This window comes from Pieris brassicae, chromosome 8 (assembly GCF_905147105.1).
Source record: "Pieris brassicae chromosome 8, ilPieBrab1.1, whole genome shotgun sequence".
In the NCBI taxonomy this organism is placed as follows: Eukaryota; Metazoa; Arthropoda; class Insecta; order Lepidoptera; family Pieridae; genus Pieris; species Pieris brassicae.
In genome coordinates, this window is record NC_059672.1 from 24,733 (window position 1) to 45,627 (window position 20,895).

General features: G+C 39.4%; 3 protein-coding genes across 6 annotated transcripts; all 3 read left to right on the plus strand.

Moving 5' to 3' along the window:
• Positions 1-3,538: 3,538 nt before the first annotated feature.
• On the plus strand, positions 3,539-5,733 carry LOC123713282 (membrane-bound alkaline phosphatase-like). The gene is made up of 3 exons (XM_045666886.1): positions 3,539-3,895; positions 3,974-4,991; positions 5,079-5,733. Exons 1-3 carry the CDS (start codon positions 3,539-3,541, stop codon positions 5,330-5,332), a joined length of 1,629 nt encoding a protein of 542 aa, XP_045522842.1. The 3' UTR covers positions 5,333-5,733.
• A 1,602-nt stretch (positions 5,734-7,335) lies between these two features.
• Positions 7,336-9,575, plus strand: LOC123712735 (membrane-bound alkaline phosphatase-like). The gene is made up of 5 exons (XM_045665972.1): positions 7,336-7,461; positions 7,549-7,847; positions 8,062-8,427; positions 8,519-9,170; positions 9,254-9,575. The coding sequence occupies exons 1-5, from the start codon at positions 7,395-7,397 to the stop codon at positions 9,445-9,447; spliced, it is 1,578 nt and encodes a 525-aa protein (XP_045521928.1). The 5' UTR covers positions 7,336-7,394; the 3' UTR covers positions 9,448-9,575.
• Positions 9,576-10,125: 550 nt separating this feature from the next.
• On the plus strand, positions 10,126-19,380 carry LOC123712734. 4 transcript variants are annotated; one of them, XM_045665968.1, is made up of 9 exons: positions 10,126-10,241; positions 12,692-12,891; positions 13,255-13,300; positions 14,360-14,723; positions 14,826-15,004; positions 15,084-15,736; positions 16,205-17,624; positions 17,705-17,822; positions 17,901-19,380. In XM_045665968.1, the coding sequence occupies exons 2-9, from the start codon at positions 12,835-12,837 to the stop codon at positions 18,001-18,003; spliced, it is 2,940 nt and encodes a 979-aa protein (XP_045521924.1). In that variant the 5' UTR covers positions 10,126-10,241; positions 12,692-12,834; the 3' UTR covers positions 18,004-19,380. The 4 variants fall into 4 exon arrangements, with proteins under 4 accessions (XP_045521924.1, XP_045521923.1, XP_045521926.1 ...); XM_045665967.1 differs by lacking the exon at positions 10,126-10,241 and adding an exon at positions 12,300-12,590; XM_045665970.1 differs by lacking the exon at positions 10,126-10,241 and adding an exon at positions 12,304-12,384.
• The last annotated feature ends 1,515 nt before the right edge of the window (positions 19,381-20,895 follow it).

Genomic DNA, 20,895 nt, shown 5'->3' on the forward strand with positions numbered 1-20,895 from the left:
TTTAGCTCTGTCATATATTCAGTATATATTCTTCTCTAGTCTTCTTCAAAATACGGAAACAATTTTATTTTCTCCGGAACTACTATTTGTATTAATTGTTTATCATTATCCATAAATTCTTTAATAATTTGCATGCGCCTTTTGTAATCTTGAATGCAAATCCTCTTGATTTTTTATTATGTTAAATGCCATTGTTTCAATTTAAAATAACGATAAGTCTATTATTTACAATCACTGATGTATTGATTATTTAAATTGTCAATAACAAATAAATATTCTAAGTCTTTTGTACTAACTCACGAGTCCAAAGTCCATTCCGGGTTTCGGCACCATGAACAAAACAACCTATCACGGAATGTCACACCACAAATTACACTTCTAAAGTATTTATTAATATAAGAGAGGGACACTTTAACTTATACAAAAAAAAAACTTCAAAAAAGTCATCAAACCCTAAATCTTCTATAATATATAAATGAATCGCAAAATGTGTTGGTAAGCGCATATCTCTGAAACGCCTGGAACAATTGTACCAATTCTTTTTTTAATGTTCGTTGAAATCTAAGAATGGTTTTTACGGCGAGAAAAATTCGAGTAATTTTCGAGAAAACCCTAAAACAGCCCTTTTCTTTTTCCCATACAAACGTTTTGTAAATAAAATGTAGAGTCAATTTGAACTTTATTGCTATTCAATAAAGTTCATAGATTTTTAATTTGGTTGGCTTCGCGATATTATTTCTTTTATTTTAGTTTCGGCATGCGACATAATATGCATATGTTTTCACGTCATAACGTCTGTCAAACACATCGCATTAAAAAAAAAGGATTTAATTTTTGAATTATAAATTTAATATCCCTATCTGAGCAAAATTATTTGAATACATACAAATAGGAAAATATATTATCAATGAGGCACACAATTTCTAAATATTTGTCACTTTTAGAACAAAACACTGCCACATTTCAAATCTTTTTGATAGAACGAAGTCTTCGTAGTTAATGCTACACCCTCCCTCGCGAGGGGGTGTTTTTCCCTGTTCGGGGCGTATGCCCCCTTCAGGTGGTGTGGCGGTTCGCGCCCTGCTGATACAGGGCGGTACGGGGGCGGGCATATAGCCCTTGATGGGGTCATGTCCGGGGTGTCAATCCGGTGGTGATGAGGTCGAGATTACGCTTTGGCCCTGGTGTCGTGATCGGTGATGATATCGGGCAGCTTGCGCGGCTCGCGGTCAAGCTCCGCCGGGTGAGACCCCCGGTAGCCCCGGGAGGCCCAGCGAGGCGACCAGCGGTCGAAGCCGCGGTTGCTGCCCTGGTGTCGTCGGGACCCGCGGAGAAGAGCTCACGCGGGTACTTGTATTGGTCGGGCGGCCTGGAGTGCCTGAGAACGAAGTCTGTGGGGTCCGCTAGTGCTATATAATTCTAAGATGTCGTGCTGCCATTGCGTTCCTCACATGCACAGTGATAGATGATCGCTTAAACAATTAATTCGATTATGAATTTAGACAATAAGAGATATTATTTTTGGGTGATCTGTGAATCTCATATTATATAGATGGCAAAAGTAGTGTCATTCTATCTATGATAATGAGAAATTTCAGTTATTGTTCTAAATAAACATCTGAATATAAAACGTTTCAGATCCACATGAAAGAGTAGCAGTTTGTTTTAAAGTCGATTAAAATGGCGGTGGAATAATAAACCTCCTCAGTCCTCACTATAATAGATTTTACAGAACTTCTCAATATTGTATTGTACAAAGTCTCGTTAATGAAGTCACGCTAGCTATCGCTATTAGAAAATGCCAACCTTTGCGTTTTATTAAAAATAAATCTCCAGTATCAAGTGAATGCTCCCGGTCTTTGTAACTTACACCAGCGTTACAGATCCCGACGTTATTGTTTGCATCTTTGAAGTAGTTCTGTCAACATCCGTAGCACTGATGTCGCAACCGTAGTATTGAGCAGAACAAAAACGAATTATTGGAATCAGGATCGCTATTGGGAGTTTTTTGTGGAATGCATCATCTGTCGGTGGCGGTGCGTCGACCAAAAGTCGGGCGGACGTTATACTACAAGACGATGTCACGTTACGATAGATGGCGTTTTAAAAGGTATTCTATAGATGGAAATTTCTTGTAAGTCAAGAAAGAAAATAATAAAACGACGTGTTTTTTGAGAAAGTTGTTAATTCTTGTAAGTGTGTAGTATATAAAGGCATTGCTGAATAGACCGTTTAGAAACTAAGCTAAGCTCGCACTCTCGTAATTTGTAAGGCAAACAATTATGATCCAGGAGGACTATTAATTCGAATTCTGAGTTACACAGAGCTACACCTCACCTATGTTTGGTGCAAGCGAGATTAAAAATTAAATACAACTTAAATAAAAAATATATAGAATTCAATTGGGCTGCCGTCGTGTCGTAACTAAATGAATCACGAACTAATTACGGTTCAAATTAATAATTCCATTGCGCCCTTAAAAAACCACTGCACTCTTGTACTCTTTCGGACGCATTTCATAGTAATTGTTTATAGACATTAACGAATCAGGTGAGCCCGTTGACTTTCTAGTCAGCATTCACAATGTTCATGTTGACTGTTAATTTTCCTATTTACGGAAATATTTAGTGTAATTTTCGTTTCGCATGTTTAGGAAGTTTTGATTGCTTATTAATAACTTGTATAGAATCGGTTGGCCAGTATGGATGATTAATAAATTGAGTATGAAGATGGAGTCAGCTTATTCAAGCCTTGAAGGTAAAGGCTAAATTAGCCACCAAAAAACTTGGTGTGCTCAGCAAAGCGAGACGGTACTGCACTCCGGGCCACAGCTTGCAGCTCTATAAAGCGCAAATATGGCCCCACATGGAATACTATTCTCACCTCTAGGCGGGGGCTCCCCGGTACCAGCTTCTTCCACTATTCAACAAAGAGCGGTTCGATTCGTCGATGACCAATCCCTCTTGGAGCGGCTTGATCCTTTGGCGTTGCGTAGAGCTGTGAGGTCACTCTGCATTTTATACTGCATTTATCCTAACCTAGAGTTTTCAGAGGAGTTGTTCGAATTAATACCTGCTACTAAGTTTTGTCATCAGATGACGAGGCAGAATACAAAATTTCACCCGTATCAATTGGTATCGGCAATTTTTGCCACGCACCACCGCTATGTGGAACCAGCTGCCCACTGAAGTATTTCTAAACCAATTCGACTTATAGTCCTTCAAGAAAAGAGCGTACCAATTCCTAAAAGGCCGGCAACGCACTCGTGAGCCCTCTGGCATTGAGAGTGTCCATTGGCGGCGGTATCACTTAACATCAGGTGACCCTCCTGCCCTTTTTCCCCCTGTTCTATAAAAAAAAGGAAACAATTAGTTATATTATATAATATTCCACATAGTAATAGCTACGGGCTGCCTTGACTTAACTTTATAAAATAGACATTGGAATTTGAGTTTTTCAAAAATTATCAGATATTAATAGCATAATAAATGTAAGATAAAGCGCTATCGTTGGCCTTATAAATAGAACCGTGCAGAGTATGAGGCACAACATAGCCATATACATGGGAACGTTCACAGCGTTGGTTCTGGCGGGCTTCCTTGCGCTCGCCACCGCAGATAGCTATCACCCTGACGAGCCAGGGTCAGTGCGAGGTACGGTACGAAGTGACGAGCTCTCTGCATCCTTTTGGCAGGCGCAGGCGCAGGCGACCGTAAAGCGTCGCGCTGGAACCAAGACAGGTCCCGCCGCGCGTAATGTCATCTTATTCCTGGGCGACGGCATGTCCGTGCCTACGCTTGCTGCCGCGCGAACGCTGCTGGGGCAACGTCGCGGGTATACTGGAGAGGAAGCAGAGCTCTCCTTCGAATCCTTCCCGACTTCTGGTTTGAGTAAGGTTTGTATTATTAAAAAAAATGCACAATGTATTTTTATTCAAAATAAAAAAAATCTGAAAGGTATGTGTATGTTGCAGACGTACTGTGTAAATGCTCAAGTCGCAGACTCTGCGTGCTCGGCGACGGCATACTTATGCGGTGTGAAAGCAAACCAAGGAACCCTGGGCGTGTCGGCTTCTGTACCGCGTTCGGATTGCGGTGCGTCTCTAGAGCCTACTGCCCGACTACAGTCTATCGCCGCGTGGGCGTTGGCGGATGGCCGCGATGCAGGCCTCGTAACCACCACTCGGGTGACGCATGCGTCGCCAGCCGCTACCTTCGCACGAGCCGCCAACCGCAACTGGGAAAATGATGCCAGTGTGCGTGCTGACGGGGCCGACCCGCAGCAATGTCCCGATATTGCAACGCAACTTATCACTGAAAATCCTGGTCGCCAGTTTAAGGTAATACTAGGAGGAGGACGACGCGAATTTTTACCAAGGCATGTTGTGGATGAAGAGGGATCGAATGGAACTAGGACCGACGGACGCAACTTAATAGACGAATGGCGGTCTGACAAGATTGAACGTAATGTTACACATAGCTACGTTTGGAATCGAGAGCAACTGTTAAGCGCCAATGCAACAATGCCGGAATATCTGATAGGTTTATTCGAGAGCAGCCACTTGCGCTACAACATGCTCACCAATCCGACTACCGAGCCTTCTCTGGCTGAACTGACCGAAGTTGCTATACGAATGCTACAGAGAAACGATAAGGGTTTCTTTCTGTTTGTCGAAGGTGGACGCATAGACCACGCCCATCACAGCAACTACGCGGAACTGGCACTGGATGAGACGATCGAACTCAGTGCAGCGGTGTCGCGTGCGGCTGAGTTATTGGATGAAAGAGACTCGTTGCTCGTGGTAACGGCGGACCACGCTCACGTCATGTCCTACAATGGTTACGCAGCACGTGGAAGCAACATACTGGGCACGGCAAGAGCCGCTGACCGAGACGGCGTGCCGTACATGACACTCTCCTATACCAATGGACCTGGATTTCGAGCTCACGTTGAAGGAAAACGTGTAGACATCACAACGGAGGGAAAATACGGTGAGGAATATATTTGATACTAGTAGCCAAGTAATCATTAAATATGAAACCAAAATATAATAATTATTATATATTGTAATCCTATAGGATCCATGCAGTGGAGGTCTCACGTGGACGTCCCGCTGTCGTCAGAAACGCACGGCGGCGATGACGTTGCAGTTTTCGCGAGGGGACCGCAGCACGCTTTGTTCTCGGGCCTCTACGAACAAAATGCCATTCCGCACCTCATGGCCTACGCGGCTTGCATCGGTCCAGGCGAACATGTCTGCAATAATGCTAATATTGTAATACCTCTAAGTTCTCTACTATCTTCTCTGATACTGATAATATTTTGTAGATAGATTATAAAAAAATGGTAAAAGGAAAACTATCCTCACGACAACTTGTCATTTTAATGTAATCTATTATTTATATCAAAAAAAATAGTTTGTCATTAACACAAAAGTCATATTAACGTTTTCGAAAATTAAGTAATAATACATTGATAAAATTATATAGACGATAACAAGAGCGAGTTACGAGTCTCACCTAGATTTATAATAAATTGATATAATTTAACAGATGAAATTAAATATATAATAAATAATGATGATAATTATTATTGTGTATTCATGTAACATTTTTTTTTGTAAATTGTCATTCTTACGCTGATGTATGTTAAGAATTGGGGACAGTTAAAGAGAAACATACTTTCCTCTCTAATTATGAGAAATAAATGATATGCTTATGAATGCCACAGACCCTTAAACTTAAAATGTTTATTCCTTATCGCCATTCCATACTACTCCTATCAAATACTACATTTATGACGTACTTGTGATATAAACTATGTTAGTTATATGCGATATAAACTAATTGCCATCCAACGTTGATGCAATACGTCCAGTTTTAGGTGATCTTATGATAAATCATTCGCATAAAATGCTTGTGAAAAAGAGATGATCATTTCTATATCTGGCCAAGGTATACACATTTATACCTATTATACCTCACCAGTTTTCACCTGAAAGTTGTCTATAGAGTCCTAGGCATCCGACTACCAACACAATACCAGATTTGAAAAGTAGATGAATGCAATAGGTGACAAAATAAAGTGAAGTATAAACCGAATCATTACCTGTGATGAAAAATGGATTCTTTACGATAATCGGAAGCGCTCAGCGCAATGGTTGGATCCTGGCCAGCCAGCCAAATCCTGCCCCAAGCGAAAATTAACCCCAAAAAAGTTACTTGTAAGCGTTTGGTGGACTAGTGCCGATATTGTTCAGTGCAGTTTTCTCAAATCTGGCCAGACTATTACGGCTGATGTCTATTGTCAGTAATTGGAAACCATGATGGAAAAGCTAGCGGCTAAACAACCTAGGCTGGTCAATCGCTCCACGCCACTGCTACTTCACGATAACGCTAGACCACACACTGCACAACAGACGGCTACTAAATTAGAAGAGCTTCAATTGGAATGTCTAAGACATTCTCCGTACTCCCCGGACCTTGCTCCAACAGATTACCATTTTTTCGAAACTTGGACAACTTCTTGCAAGGGAAAAATTTAACTCTGATGGGGCAGAACAAATCGCCTTCATAGATTTTATTGATTCCCGTCCGACTGGTTTTTTAGTAAAGGGATCAATGAACTACCTATGAGAGGGTAAAAGTGCATAGAAAATAATGGTTCATACTTTGATAAATTAAATATATTATATTTAAAAATATTCGACTTTTTGTTCCTCCCATACAAAACGCCAATTTCATATGTAAGGACCTAATATAAGGAGATCTGTCCAAAATTATAAGCTCTATGGTCCCTTTACAAATAATATATCTAAACAAGTAAATATTTTCAAACATAATAAAACTTAAACAAACATGAAACTGACTCCGAAATGCGATGAAAACGAATAAACTAAGAGTATGTAAGTAGTAGATATTAATCAGGCTATTTTCACACTAACGCTAAACCCAATCATATCTATAAAGATTTATAAAGCATTGCCTTATAAGTAATTTGTCGTGCGTAATCTCGACGAAGTGGCGCGAGCTTACATTTTTCATGAGACATTTCTCGTAATGTGCTGAAAACTATCAATCTGATAACAAAATTATTTATATATGACTAATTCGCGTATTTAATTCATTTTGATTATTAAGAATTTTATTATTTCTAAGTCAGAGAACGTTAATCTAAGAAGATTTAAAAGAAATGCAGTGGACTTATCGCTGATATTTGCAAGTTATCTAAAACTTATCTTAAACTGAGTCCTAACTTATCATCGTGATATTATCATGAAAAGGAGATAAGTGCAAATCGCATAGGCATCTCAGCTTCCTTTGATTACATCTGTTAGTATATTAACTAAGACTGTTGCGAGCATTTGATCAAGTGTTTAAACAAGTGTCGCAACTATGTTGTGGAAGCCCTATGACATTTCTTTTATTTTATTGATTATTTTCATAGTAAACTGTTGTTCAGGTAATGTTAAGCACTAATAAACTATATTTATTAATAATTTCTGATAACTACTTACTTTTATTATAATATGAATAATTGAAACTTTAGGCGATGAATATCATAATACTAAACGAGAAATATTCCGATCGCAACGCTATTTGCGTAATGAGAAAGAAAGGAACAGCGAATATTGGATGAACCAGGCTCAGGAAACTGTGAAGAGGCATGCGACCCGCACTGAGGGACACCCAAGAACCTCAGCGCGTAACATAGTTTTGTTCTTGGGGGATGGGATGTCAGTGCCAACGCTCACGGCCGCCCGGACGCTTCTAGGTCAGCGCAACGGGCGCACAGGAGAAGAAGCAGAGCTTTATTTTGAAACCTTTCCTACGTTAGGTTTAGCAAAGGTACAGTTGTATAGAATTGTGTATACAAATGATATAACTTATCTGATGTTAATTTAAATTACTGCCCTGACTGCCCAGACAGCTCGAAGGCTCGAAAGTGCACTGCCGGCATTTAAAGAAATATGAATTAAGCTCTTTTGGTTTGCTTATTATTTTAAACATCAATTATATTTAAAATTTAATGATATTATATGATGTTCATATTTGATTACAGACTTATTGTGTGGATGCGCAAATTGCCGACTCGGCATGTACAGCAACATCGTATCTGTGCGGAGTGAAGACAAACCGAGGTACAATTGGCGTGACGGGTACGGTTGAACGTGGCGACTGTCCCACTTCTGTTGACCCCCACAATCACGTGGAATCTATCGCCGCGTGGGCGTTGGCAGACGGTCGAGATGCCGGTATTGTCACTAGTGCACGAGTTACGCACGCATCACCAGCCGGTGCATACGCGCGAGTCGCGCAGCGTGATTGGGAAAGCGATGCGGATGTACGTAAAGACGGTCATGATTCTACTGCATGTCCAGACATAGCGTACCAGCTCGTGCATCAGCATCCAGGAATCGATTTTAAGGTCACCTTTTTTCATACAATTCTCTAATGTTTCTACGATTATAAAATTTATTTTATTATATGTCGTTAACTTTATTTTCGCAACTTTGCAGGTAATTCTGGGTGGCGGAAGACGAGAATTTCTTCCTAATAATACAGTTGACGAAGAAGGAACTTTTGGAAAACGGCTAGATGGTCGAAACCTTATTGATGAATGGCAAATCGATAAAATGGCAAAAAACGTATCAAACGCGTATTTATGGAACAGACAACAGCTACTCAATATCAAAGACCAGTTGCCAGAGTACCTTCTAGGCTTGTTTGAAAGTAGCCATCTACAGTATAATATGGAAAGAAACGCTGACACTGAGCCGACGCTTGCCGAGCTCACTGAGACCGCTATTAGATCGCTCAGCAGAAACAAAAATGGTTTCTTCTTGTTCGTTGAGGGTGGACGAATTGATCACGCTCACCACGAAAACCAAGCGACTCTAGCGTTAGACGAAACGATAGAGCTAAGTGCGGCGGTAGCGCGAGCATCCGAGCTGCTAGATGAGACTGACTCACTGCTAGTGGTGACATCAGACCATGCGCACGTTATGGCCTTCAACGGGTACACGCACCGCGGTGGAGATGTGCTGGGGCCCTCAGATTCACTCGGGGACGATGGACTCCCCTATATGACACTGTCTTATACAAACGGACCCGGCTATCGCGCGTCAAATGCTGTGGGAAGAGTAGATGTAACTAAGGACAAAGATTTTGGTAAGACATAAATATATATTTTTTTGCATTTTGATTTGTGGATCAGTTGACACGGTTCTCATATATTTTTTTCTCATGGGAAGGTTCAACACAGTGGTTGTATCCCGCAAGTGTCCCGCTATCTTCGGAGACACACGGAGGTGATGATGTTGCAGTATTTGCGAGAGGGCCACATCACGCCATGTTCTCAGGCCTGTACGAGCAGAATGTTATACCTCACCTAATGGCCTATGCGGCTTGCATCGGCCCCGGGAAACATGTCTGCGATAATTCCTAAGCTACTGCTTTAATATTAATGTTTTGATTTGTTTTAAATTGAATTCAAGAAGAAACTTATTCATCGATTGCATGTTCTGGGATAATGAGCTTGTTTCTGTGATCAATTAAATACATTTTATTTAAAAAGTGTTTTATTACGTTGAACTCTATAAAATAATTCATACTTACCAAAAACATTTAATACACATAATAAAGGTAAGATAATAATGTTATGCAGTTTAAGATTATTATCTTACCAATGAATATATACTTCCTCACATTTGCATGGGCACTTCGTGTCACGAGAGTCTTCTACTAAATAATCTCACATATTTTGGGAAGCTGATCTACAACGCACAAGTTAATACTGATGAACAGGTTTATCGATCTTCTAGACAGGTGTAGGCTGCATCATTCCATTCCATTATTCATTTTTTTATTGACATGAACACAATTTTGAAATTATTTCAGCACGATTGTATTCTTAGTTAGTACAAAAGAAATTAATTACCTTCCTTTGTATAAATGTCGAAGGAACTATCCCAGTCCACCCTATAGGCAACGGCGGCTTGTGCCCGCGGGCGCGCGGCAGTCGGTCGCGACGCCGGGTTGTGAGAGGACCCGTGACGTGTCTACGGCGCCCTTGCTTTACAACTTTTCGTAGTGCATATTTCGGTGTTCGAGTAACGATATACACACTTCATGTGTGAGTTAAAGTGCATGAATTATTTTATTTCTGTGTGAGGTCTATTATGTTTGTGTGTGTGTAGTGTTACGTATTGAACTTATAAATTGGCAACTAACGACGGCAAGGTGAGTTATTTACACTGATATTATTATATTTTGTATGCTTGTTATCGGACATAGGTAATAATACGTTGATTTGAATATTATTTGACTACAAAAGGCTCCAGAGATTTTAAAAACAAACTCATTTGAAGTTTTTCATCAAATACGCAGCTATTTAGCGTATTATTAGAACAAAACTATGTTGTGTGATTCTTTCTGATAGCTGATAGACCTTAATAAACTTATAATTTTTTCTTGTGAATGATATTAAGCCCTAAAAATGGAATGCCTTAAGCAATTTATAATCTTTACGGAATACTATTCACCATATTTTTAACGAATTTCGTAAGCGTCACAGTTCCAAGGCCCAAAAATATTTCAGGCTACCTTTGTCCGACGGCAATATGAATACTTAGACTGGCGATTTACTTTTGGGACAAACCGCTCATTTTTCGTATTAGACTGATTTCAATAGTGAGTGAAAGCGTACAACTATGTTTTTTGTAAAATAACAAACAACAACAATAAAAACCAACAAATACCTAATAGGAAAACAAGTTAAACAAATTGTTATGCCAATGTGTGGCCTCGATAATAGACGTGCTCAAACATTATATGCTTATAATTAAATAGTTTACAGAAGGATTTCAGAAAAGACCTTATATTTTAAAGAATAGCAAAAGAACCTGTGAAACAGAATAGATAACGGAATGCCCTTCCCGTAATTTGCAGCCCACTGCGCGTTCTAGACATTCACTTTAGTGGAGTGCATACGTAGAAACCTAAACTAGAGCGCTTAGTGAAGATAAAAAAATTCTTGCTACGTCTCCAACCTCTAGGAACCGAAATGCTCAAATTAAACTGAATGCTCAATGGGCTGAGCACGATCGCTATGCGATGGTTATTTTTTGCTAGTTTGTCTTTAAATTACAAGAAAACGGTTTTGTTCACCATCCATCTTTTTTCTGTGGACTTCGTAGTGGGGGTTCCACACGACACTACAATATGCCAGAGTACTTAGCACAAGAGCATTGTATACAGCCATCATGGTGCTGCATTTTTTAAAAGCTTTGCAGTTGCGTAAGACGAAAACCAGAGTAGATTATAAATATATATACGTTCATTTCATAAAAATATATTTTCAATCAACCGCCAAGCGTAAACCGATTTAATGTAGCGGAATAGATAACACCTACATGTTATATCTAATATACATTTAAACATTATTTTGAAAGTCGATGTACCCGGTAGTACCTGTTTCGTAGGAAAGTTCCAAATCTTATTTTGTCGTGTTCATGTTGCGAGATAACTTTTTTTTGTATTGACTGATATGATTGATTGCTAGGAGTAATGTGTTTTAGATTTTGATAAGATCAGTATGTTTAGGAACTATCTGTATCCGTTTTACAAACGTTAATTTGAGACCCATCTTGCACTTATTAGATACGTACGTATTGGACCATTAATTAATGAAATTATATGAAAATTATGATATCTTCGAAGACACTCACTGAAATCAAATGGTGTCAAGGGCGTTCAAAATTAAATACTTGAGATAAATAAAGTATCAATTTAGATGAGAAATAATATACAAATCCGCTTCGGATTCTACAAGGATATTAACATTTTATATATTTTAGTATAAAAAAGGTATTACGAGGGGTAATCCAGGATTATTTGACTACAACGAAAAAAGCTTATCGCGGTCTCCTGGTCACCGTAAGCATTAGGACAGGACAACGAAAGGATGTAGAGTGGTGTGTGCAGCGCAGGGTGCAGTTGCGTATGGGACAGGGTGGGGTGGCTCCTAATTGACTTGTTTCGTATAAAATTTAATTGGATCGATACGCGATCCTATTGTCGTGAGATTTCAAGTGCCGCTCGTTAAACAAGAGAGCTTTATTTGCGTCGTATCGACTTCGAGTACACTCCATATACACACATTTGGTAACGCCCTGCAGGTTGTGTAATGTCACAATAGTCTTTATATCAAGGTAATTGATTGTTATACATGTGTAAAGTAATTAGATTAGAGGGATATAAAGTATCACGGCCGATATATTGGAGTTGATGTCGCGATAACATCTATTGCGAGACAAGATTAGATACCAACGTGTTCCTTTTGCGACGGACTGATGGCGGTTGCGTGTTATTGAGATGTTTCCTGGTGTCGATTGAATTAACTTTGTTTGCAACTAACTTTATTATATTCCCGAAAATAGTCATCTTTGCTTGAGAACTAAAGGCTTGGTCCTCTAAACAATAATGTGTTAAACATCCTTTGGTGACAAATTTATGAAGGCTCCGGTTAGGATTCGACATTCTGACATCGGACCGTATAATGATCCGATAGAGATAAAAACTTTTCAATCTGTACCTAGATATAATATTTTTGAAATATCTTTCAATTAAACAATAAATTAAGTAGATTCATTTGTAATATTTATTGTACAAGGTCACGTCTTTTGTTTCAGATGAGGCTTATAAGTCGCAGAGAGCTTTCGTAACGAGTAGTGTAGTGTGGAGAAGTTTAGTGTGTGGTGTAGAGTGGGAAAGTGTGGTGTGACGAAGCTGGGCGTGGGATGTGATGTGATGGTGTCTCATAGAGGAGTACACGATGGCGGACGACAATACGATCATCGAAGGCACTGTCAAGTTTCGCGATGGGAAAAAGGTAACTTTTCTGAATATTAAATTATTTGTAGGTATAAAAAACCTGCATTTGTCGGTGGTTATTTAAAATATTTCTATGTATATATATATATCTAATATATATTGTTTCATCTGTATTTTATGTAAGAAAAAGAGAAATTCTTCTGGAGCTTAAATTATAGTAACCATACCAATACGAATATATTCCCAGAAAATAATTAAATTGATAAATCGATATGTCGATCTAAAGTAGTTTAATTTTTTTTGTCTTATAGTGTTTTATTGTATGTATTTGTTATGTTACCTATTATGGTTTTTCTATTTGTACATCTTTATAAACGACAATTTAAATGTTGGTGAACACATTTTCATGTGCTTGTTGCAGTGGAAATCCCGCTGGTGCGTAATGCGGAAACTGTCTCCTGTCGCAGGTGAGACGTCATCACGAATACTCATGTTTAATTATAACATTTTATAGTAAATTTAACTTCGTAACGATGTGATGATACGTAACAGTAATTATAAAGTATAGTAGCAATAATAAAAGCGAATTTGCAAATCTTTAGAGACATTAAAATTTGATTTATTATAAGGAAGTCCTGATCCATACACAGTATTACCACTTAATTATGTCATGTAATCGGTAGTATAGTTTTTAATAATGCTTCATAAAAATCCTTTAGTATACCTTCCATTTCCTTAGCTGGTCGGTGAACTGTATATAAACTTCTGGTCAATAACGGCCATCGATATGAAGCTTTTCAAAGCTATCTTTCAATAATCAAATATTGCGATGCATTTGTGGACGCGGTGCAACGAAAGTGCACTAATTAACAATTCGTTTTAAATAAATTCATAACCTAAACCGAGTAGCAAGTAATATTTCGTGTATTTGAGCACATAAGCGCCTGACAGCAGTTGCTGACAAAACAACATTTTTTATTAAATTATAATTCGAATTGGTTAAAATAATTTGCTTCATATAAAAGTAATAGGATTTTAGGTAACTTTGACTTTAAGATTACACTGCTCTAAAACTAAGTCATATATAATATTATAATTTCTTTTAAATTAATTTGTTTTATATAGCAAATAATGTTTCGCGTGAGCCGTTTATGAATAAGCGTAGCTTCTCTACTTAGAGAATGGGATATCAAATAATTGATTTAGACGCATGACTGTAAAGCGCACACGGCACGAGTAAGTTCACCCAAGGGGACGACGTGCGCCTACAAAGCATTCCACAACGATCGTTTTCGACTCCATAAAACACGAAGAATAGAAACCGATTCCAACGATCTCCCCTACTATCTCACCCCGCCCGAACACATCACCCCTTCACAGAACTACATCGGCGTAAAAAGTAATTATTTATAAAATTCGACGAAGCAGTAATATATACTTAAAGTCGTCTATATAAATACACACATCTGCATTCATATAGACGACGTGCAGGTTGTGCACGATGCGAGCATGTGTGCGTGTTGCAGACTGCGTACACCTGTTGCTGTACCGCGACGCTCGCGCACTGTGGGGTGGCGCGGCCAGCAAAGCGGCCCTGTCGCTGCAGCGTTACGTAGGCTGCGAAACTGGCTTCACCCTCGACAAACATTCCCATACGTTAGCACTGCTCTGTGCCGACTTTACGGCTGTATTGGCCTTCGAGACTCGCGAGCGCCTTATGCAGTGGCAGGTGAAACTGGGGGCGCATTTAGGCGACCCGCGCAACTACCTAGTACTGCTGGGTAGTGGTAAACCGGGGCCTGCTCGACTGCACCTCCATCGCCGCAGTTGTGCTCTTTCAGTCGGTGTTCCACCGCGATTACTGGGCGTCTGGAACATCGCACATCTTAGGTTAGTAGACTTCCTAGACTACCTGCTTACCTACTTACCTAGCTATATACTCTAACTATTACAATAATAGTCTTCTCGTGATTACAATTTTTCTTTCTTTAGGCGCTACGGTGTCGTTGATGGAAGATTCTGTTTTGAAGGCGGATCCCACTGTGGCAAGGGGGAGGGGCTACACATCCTAATCTCGGACCAGTCGGCAGACATTTTGCGAGACTTTGATCTTGCTTCTCGGGGACAGCTCTCACCAAAGCGGAGAACAAGTTCGTCGAAAAAAAATGACGGTATTAATGTATTTTTTTGTTAATGACAGATTTATAGAAAATATCAATACAATTGGAATTTATTTATTTTCGTTTGTAGGTTTTGAAAGCCCGAAGTCTCAAAAAGCTTTTAGCATGAACGCGCGGGTCGAGTTAAAAACAATAGACAGATCACTTCCTCCGACTGACTTACGCTTGTATGAAGATCCGTGTTGCGGTGAAGAGCCGGGCACTATATCCCCATACTGGCCCTTTACTGAAAGGCACTTTGATGACATGGGGCTGGGAGACACATCCTCGGTCAACGATATGACAGACGGTAATGATCCCGCTCCTTGGAGTGCCAACGGACATGTAATGTTGGAGAGATGTATGAGCTGTATTTCAAAACTCGGCGCTCTTTCAAGATCTTCAACTGCTGCATTGACTCCGGGCGCAAAGCACTTTAATCCCGCTTGGACGATGGAAGAAGTAGACGAATCAAACAAAAATGGCGTGCCGTGTGACAGGGAAAAGGTTCTAGAATCCTTAGCGAATCCTCAAGATGAAAATATATGTCGCTGTGGAGTGGAACAGATTCCGGACCGACCTCCAAAACCCACGAAACTAGACTTAAAATTGACACGAAAACCGCCGATGCCACTGCCCGTCAGATCTTTTAGTCACGCACAATTATCATCAATTCAAGAGAACTCTTCATCTAGTATAGGACCATATGAAAATTATGATGTCCCAAAAATACATTCAGCAGAGGTAAATAATAAGAGGTGTTCAGTCTATTGGCCAACGGAAGTTGGTTAAATTTCCTTTAGTAGTCCTTATAAGTAAGTATAGTATAGTAAGTAAGGGTCGAACCTAGGACCACTGCTATTATTTATTTTGATTATACAAATCCACTTAGAGAAGATTTTAACGGTATGTTAGCAATGTCAATATGTTAAAACGTTAGGTGATGACATTTAAAAAAAGTAAGCACCCCCCCCCCCCCCAAGTCACCTTGGGGTTCATCATTATGCCGAATCTTTAATTTCGAAAATATTCATTTCTTTAGCCCCCTTGAAGCCGTCAGGTAAGACAGCCAGTCAAGATTGTTACGCCGTTGTTGTTGCTACCTTGATGCAACTCCACTTTGTTAACTACTTGTATGTTAATGGCTAACGCAATATTCACAGTTAATACGTTTTGAGAATTGCGTGTACAATAAAATATGTATTTTTTCAGGTCGAAGGTGAATATTATGATACACCTAAAAGGCTTAAAGAATGTTTAAATAACGAGTTATTTAAAATGACAAAAAGTTCTACAATGAATACAATAGTAATGAAAAAGTCATGCGGCTGTTTACTTAAATTTGGGAAAAAACCAAAAACACCAACTGTGGTAGACTCAGACGAAACGTTTCCACAGTCCAGCTGCCCCTGTCAAAAAGTTACAGATTGGGCAAACAACTGGATTAAGTTACCTTACTGCAACAAGAATCCCGAGAACCCAGGAAACTTAGTGTCTTTTAAAGAAACCGTCAAACCTACCATTATTGACAAAAGTGCATTGTACGCCACGATAGATCTCTCTCAAAAGACACGAAGAAAATCTCTTCAATATGAATATTGTATCCCAGATAACATTGAAAAATTCAAAAGTTTAGAATATAATGAAATCGACGATGGACCACTTGCTAACTACGAAAATTTGAATTTTGCTTTATCTTTAGAACATTACGAAAACGCTAAAGAACTATTCAAGAAAGCCGGTGTGACTCAACGTGAACTTGACGCACTGAGCGCTAATCTTAATCGAACTGGTACCGTTAGACCCAAGGAACGAACTACCAAACATGAAATTATGTGTACAAAGTGCGGAAACCCTCAAGAAAAAGAGAACCGTCCCAAAGGGATTTCGCACGATGAATATTTGATGATGGAGCCTAATACTACAGACAGTATCCAGTTCGATCAGGAAAAACCATTGCCATCCGGATATACCCCGATGTCGCCCATAAGTGGTTTTACTTTTCACACTTTAAAGCATCCTGCAAAAAACCCAATCAGTCGATTGCTGGATGAAAAGTCTGCTAGTAACCCCACTCTCTGTGGTTCAGAGGAGATCAGGACCCCGGCTGAAGACGGTGAACAAGTACAGCTTAGAGCGGTCAGAGAGCGTACCGATTGCCGCAAGCGCTCCAGTTCCGCAGACTCCTCTCGTTTCCTTGAGGACGTTAAAGAGTTCGAAGGCAGCCGCGGGTCAACTTCTTCCATCGAAACGCTACGGGACATCGGTGCAGGCGGTACACCCTGCGAATGCGCCGCAAAACACTCGGATGCGGATAGTTCGGAGGCTTCCAAGACTAAGGGTACGGTGATTCCGTCTGGCAGCAACAGGGATTCGTCTAGCTCCAACGATTCCGGGGTTTCATCGTGGTCGCTCCGCGGTGATGCGTGTACGGCGGGCGATTTTGAACTTCCAGTAACGACGGCGGCGGTACGACGGCGGTACCGCTCGGCACGGAGAGCGCACGCTCCACCCCACACGGCCCCGCGCCGCTCGCGCTCCAGCGGCGGGGTGCGCAACTCGCCTCTGCCCTCGCACAAATGCTGCTCTGCTGAGGCTGAAGTGCCAGTTCTTACTAATAAGCCACTACGAGGTGAATTATCACGAATTCAATGTTGTTTTAAATTTCGTTTAAAGTGTATGTAGGTCTGTAAGCGGTAAACGTGTTTGCAGGCGTAGCGGTGACAGACAGCCGCAGTACGTCCAGCGGCACCTCGGACATGTCAGACTACATCGAAACCCTCTCTATTTGCTCTTCACACTCGTCTTCCGACACACCCGTGACCATGAGGTAGTTTCTATCCACCGCATCACTACTACTACCACTAGTGGGTTACACGGCACAATTTAACTTATTCTGTGTGTGCAGGGTGGTCCGGCATACAACAAGTACGCTGCGGCCGCGTTCGGGCAAGGAGTATAGCCCGCTGGCTGCGGGGTTGAGGGCCGCCAACCAACCCTACCGACACTAAGCTTCAAACTCTTCATGATTTTTCAATCGACTTTATTTAATTGCTATACGCTTACAAACGTAATCTATCGAAGAAATAATTGTAATTGATCAAGTATTTAAAAAAAAAATTGGTTCGAGATACTTGTAAATACTAGTTTAAGCTTTGATTTTTTCTTTGGTTTAATAGGTTTACAAAAGTCTAAAATGGTTTTCACGCCATTTTTACTCTTCATAGTATACTATATTATTCATGCCATAAAAATTTCTAGTCATATTAATATATTTAAAATTCAATTATATTTAATGAGATTGTGTAATTGAATATATTAAAAAACAAGTTTTATTTATGGTGACTATTACTTTTGTTATATTATTTTGGTAGAGAAGGTCCGTCCACTCTCGGTTTGCTGTCTTCGCTAGGACTCACTTATATCGTATTATCATGTAATTAATATATCAAATAACACGATAACCTAATACCATGTAATATTTCATTATCATCAGTCGCGGTGCACGCGCCGCTAATCAGCTCGAACGCACATAATCTATTATCGGCTACGACACGACGATCTGTTACATAGGATAAGGATAATAAACTTTTTTTATTGTATAAACTTATATAAACTTGTACTCTAACTTTTATCAAAGTCGAAAACGTTTTATAAATTATTGTTAATAAAGAAAACTAAACGAATTACAGAACAGGTACTGTTTACACAACTACCCGGTCGTTGGTTCGATTTCACCAATTCCCACCATCTTACATGGATTGCTTTCTAGTCATTTGTAAAAGTATTATACGTACATACATATTTTTTAAACATTGCAGAGCGGGCAATGCAACGATGCAATATGTCTGGTGTACGCTCGCCGGTAGGCAACTGTTTACAACGATGCTCGTATCTTGTTATAATGAAATTTTGATATTAAGAGTTTATTTATTGTAAGTTAATTTATTGTGAATAATGCATTTTCAAGTCTGAATGTGTGTGTAGTTGAAGTCGAGTCTCGTCTCGCTCTGCGGCCTCCTTCGCGTCAGCTCCTAACGATTCGGCGGCAAAGCGTACGTTTAGTCGCTTAATCGTGTGATTCTGATGAAAAGGTGTCCGCGTTGATTTCGCGGCTCGATGCAGTTCCTTATAAGCAACCTTTTTAATGTATACAAATCGGGATACAATTTTAAAGTCTCGACTGCAACGAGCCCGGGGTCAGTGTAACTATAGCAATAAGCGGTGCAACAAAAGTTGATCGCGTGTAAAGTATACAATGCCGTAAAATAACTATTCTAAATGAATTCTGATTTCGTCGAATTCGCGGCGGTTGTTTAGATTTACGCTAGAATGAATTTATAACTAACTAATGTTAACTCAAATTTCTGAATAAAAAATGAACTGAATCGTGGTTTTATTATGCCATTAATTTAAGAAAAACAATTGTTTATTTACTATGAGGTATAAAAACCTACTTTCATGGAACATGGAACATTTTGCTCTGCTACCCCAGAGACTTTTCGGTTTTCCGGAATGAAAACTTTTATGTTCTTCTGTGGATTTTTCTCTATATATAGCTAAGTAAACCTTAGAGTTCACGTCATAAGTTTTTAATTAAGAAATACAAAATAGGGGTTCATAGCAGAGGGGTGAAAATTGGAGATGAATATGTATGCTGTATAAAAAAAAACAAACATACAAATTATAGATATTAGATACTTTTATATTTTGTTCTCTTACTAAGAGAATAAAAAGTCGCCTTTGTTCAGACTAAATCTAAATCCGTTTCATTCATCTATAAAGATTATTAAACCATTCACTCTCCAAGTGATTAGACATGACTAAATCACGACTCAGCGGCGCGAGTTTTATATTTTCATAAGACGTTTCAGATAATGTCATAAAAGTGATTTCTGATTACAAAAAAGAAAAAACAACGATAAATAAATAATTTAAACAATTACTATAATCATTGTTAATATTGTTAAAACGTAAAATTCGTGAGGTTGCAGTGTAATTCTCCGAAACTATTTTGAACGCCTGGAGAAGCAAGTCCTACACTCACTTTTTATTAATAAAACCGAAAACAACTTATGTATCACGTAATTTAAAACCACTACATAATAAGTAGTGTTTATATGTTAAAATACATAATCGGTTTATCGATCGATCAAAGTAGTTTCGTGGTCGTGTACAACTATATCTGGTCTTAGTACGTAGATAAGATTATTAATACTGATACAACGGTTAATGCAATTCTGACGATTGCTATTGATTTGACTACCTTGAAATGTTAAAGACGTGCATTGCACTTAAGGGAAGGCCTGGAATGATAACAGTCTGCAGGACATTGATCCTCTGCAGTGAACGGAGCCGTCGTATGAAGCGGAAACTCGGTCGGATGCACATAAAATGATAAAATGTTATTGGTGTGGCTGTCTGCGAGCTCCCGACCGGACGTGACACACTGCCGGAAGTGACGGACATCACTCATCCTGACTGCAGTTATAATGTAGAGCCTACGGCGTGTACACCTCGCAAATCCAAGGACATTATTAGCACCGTGTTCTATTGTATAACAAATCAACTCAATTTATTGAAATTAATATAGTAAAGGGATATAAATTTCCTTATTTGTTTTGTTACTTTAAGATTCTTAAATACAAATGCCTTTGTATCCCTTTAACCACTAGTAATGATTTGTTTAATAAAATTTGATTAGTTTGGCGTGAATGATAAGTAATAAAATGTGCTTTGACAGCTCTGCCGGTGGTCCCTTGACAGTGTCGGTTGTTTTGTTTTATGAGGAGATACATGACATATTGTATTACCACACATATGGCTGTTTACTGGCACTTTCAACTTTATAAAGTATATGCTAGGTTTTTAAAAGCTGCATCGATCGTGCTGTTCCATCACGC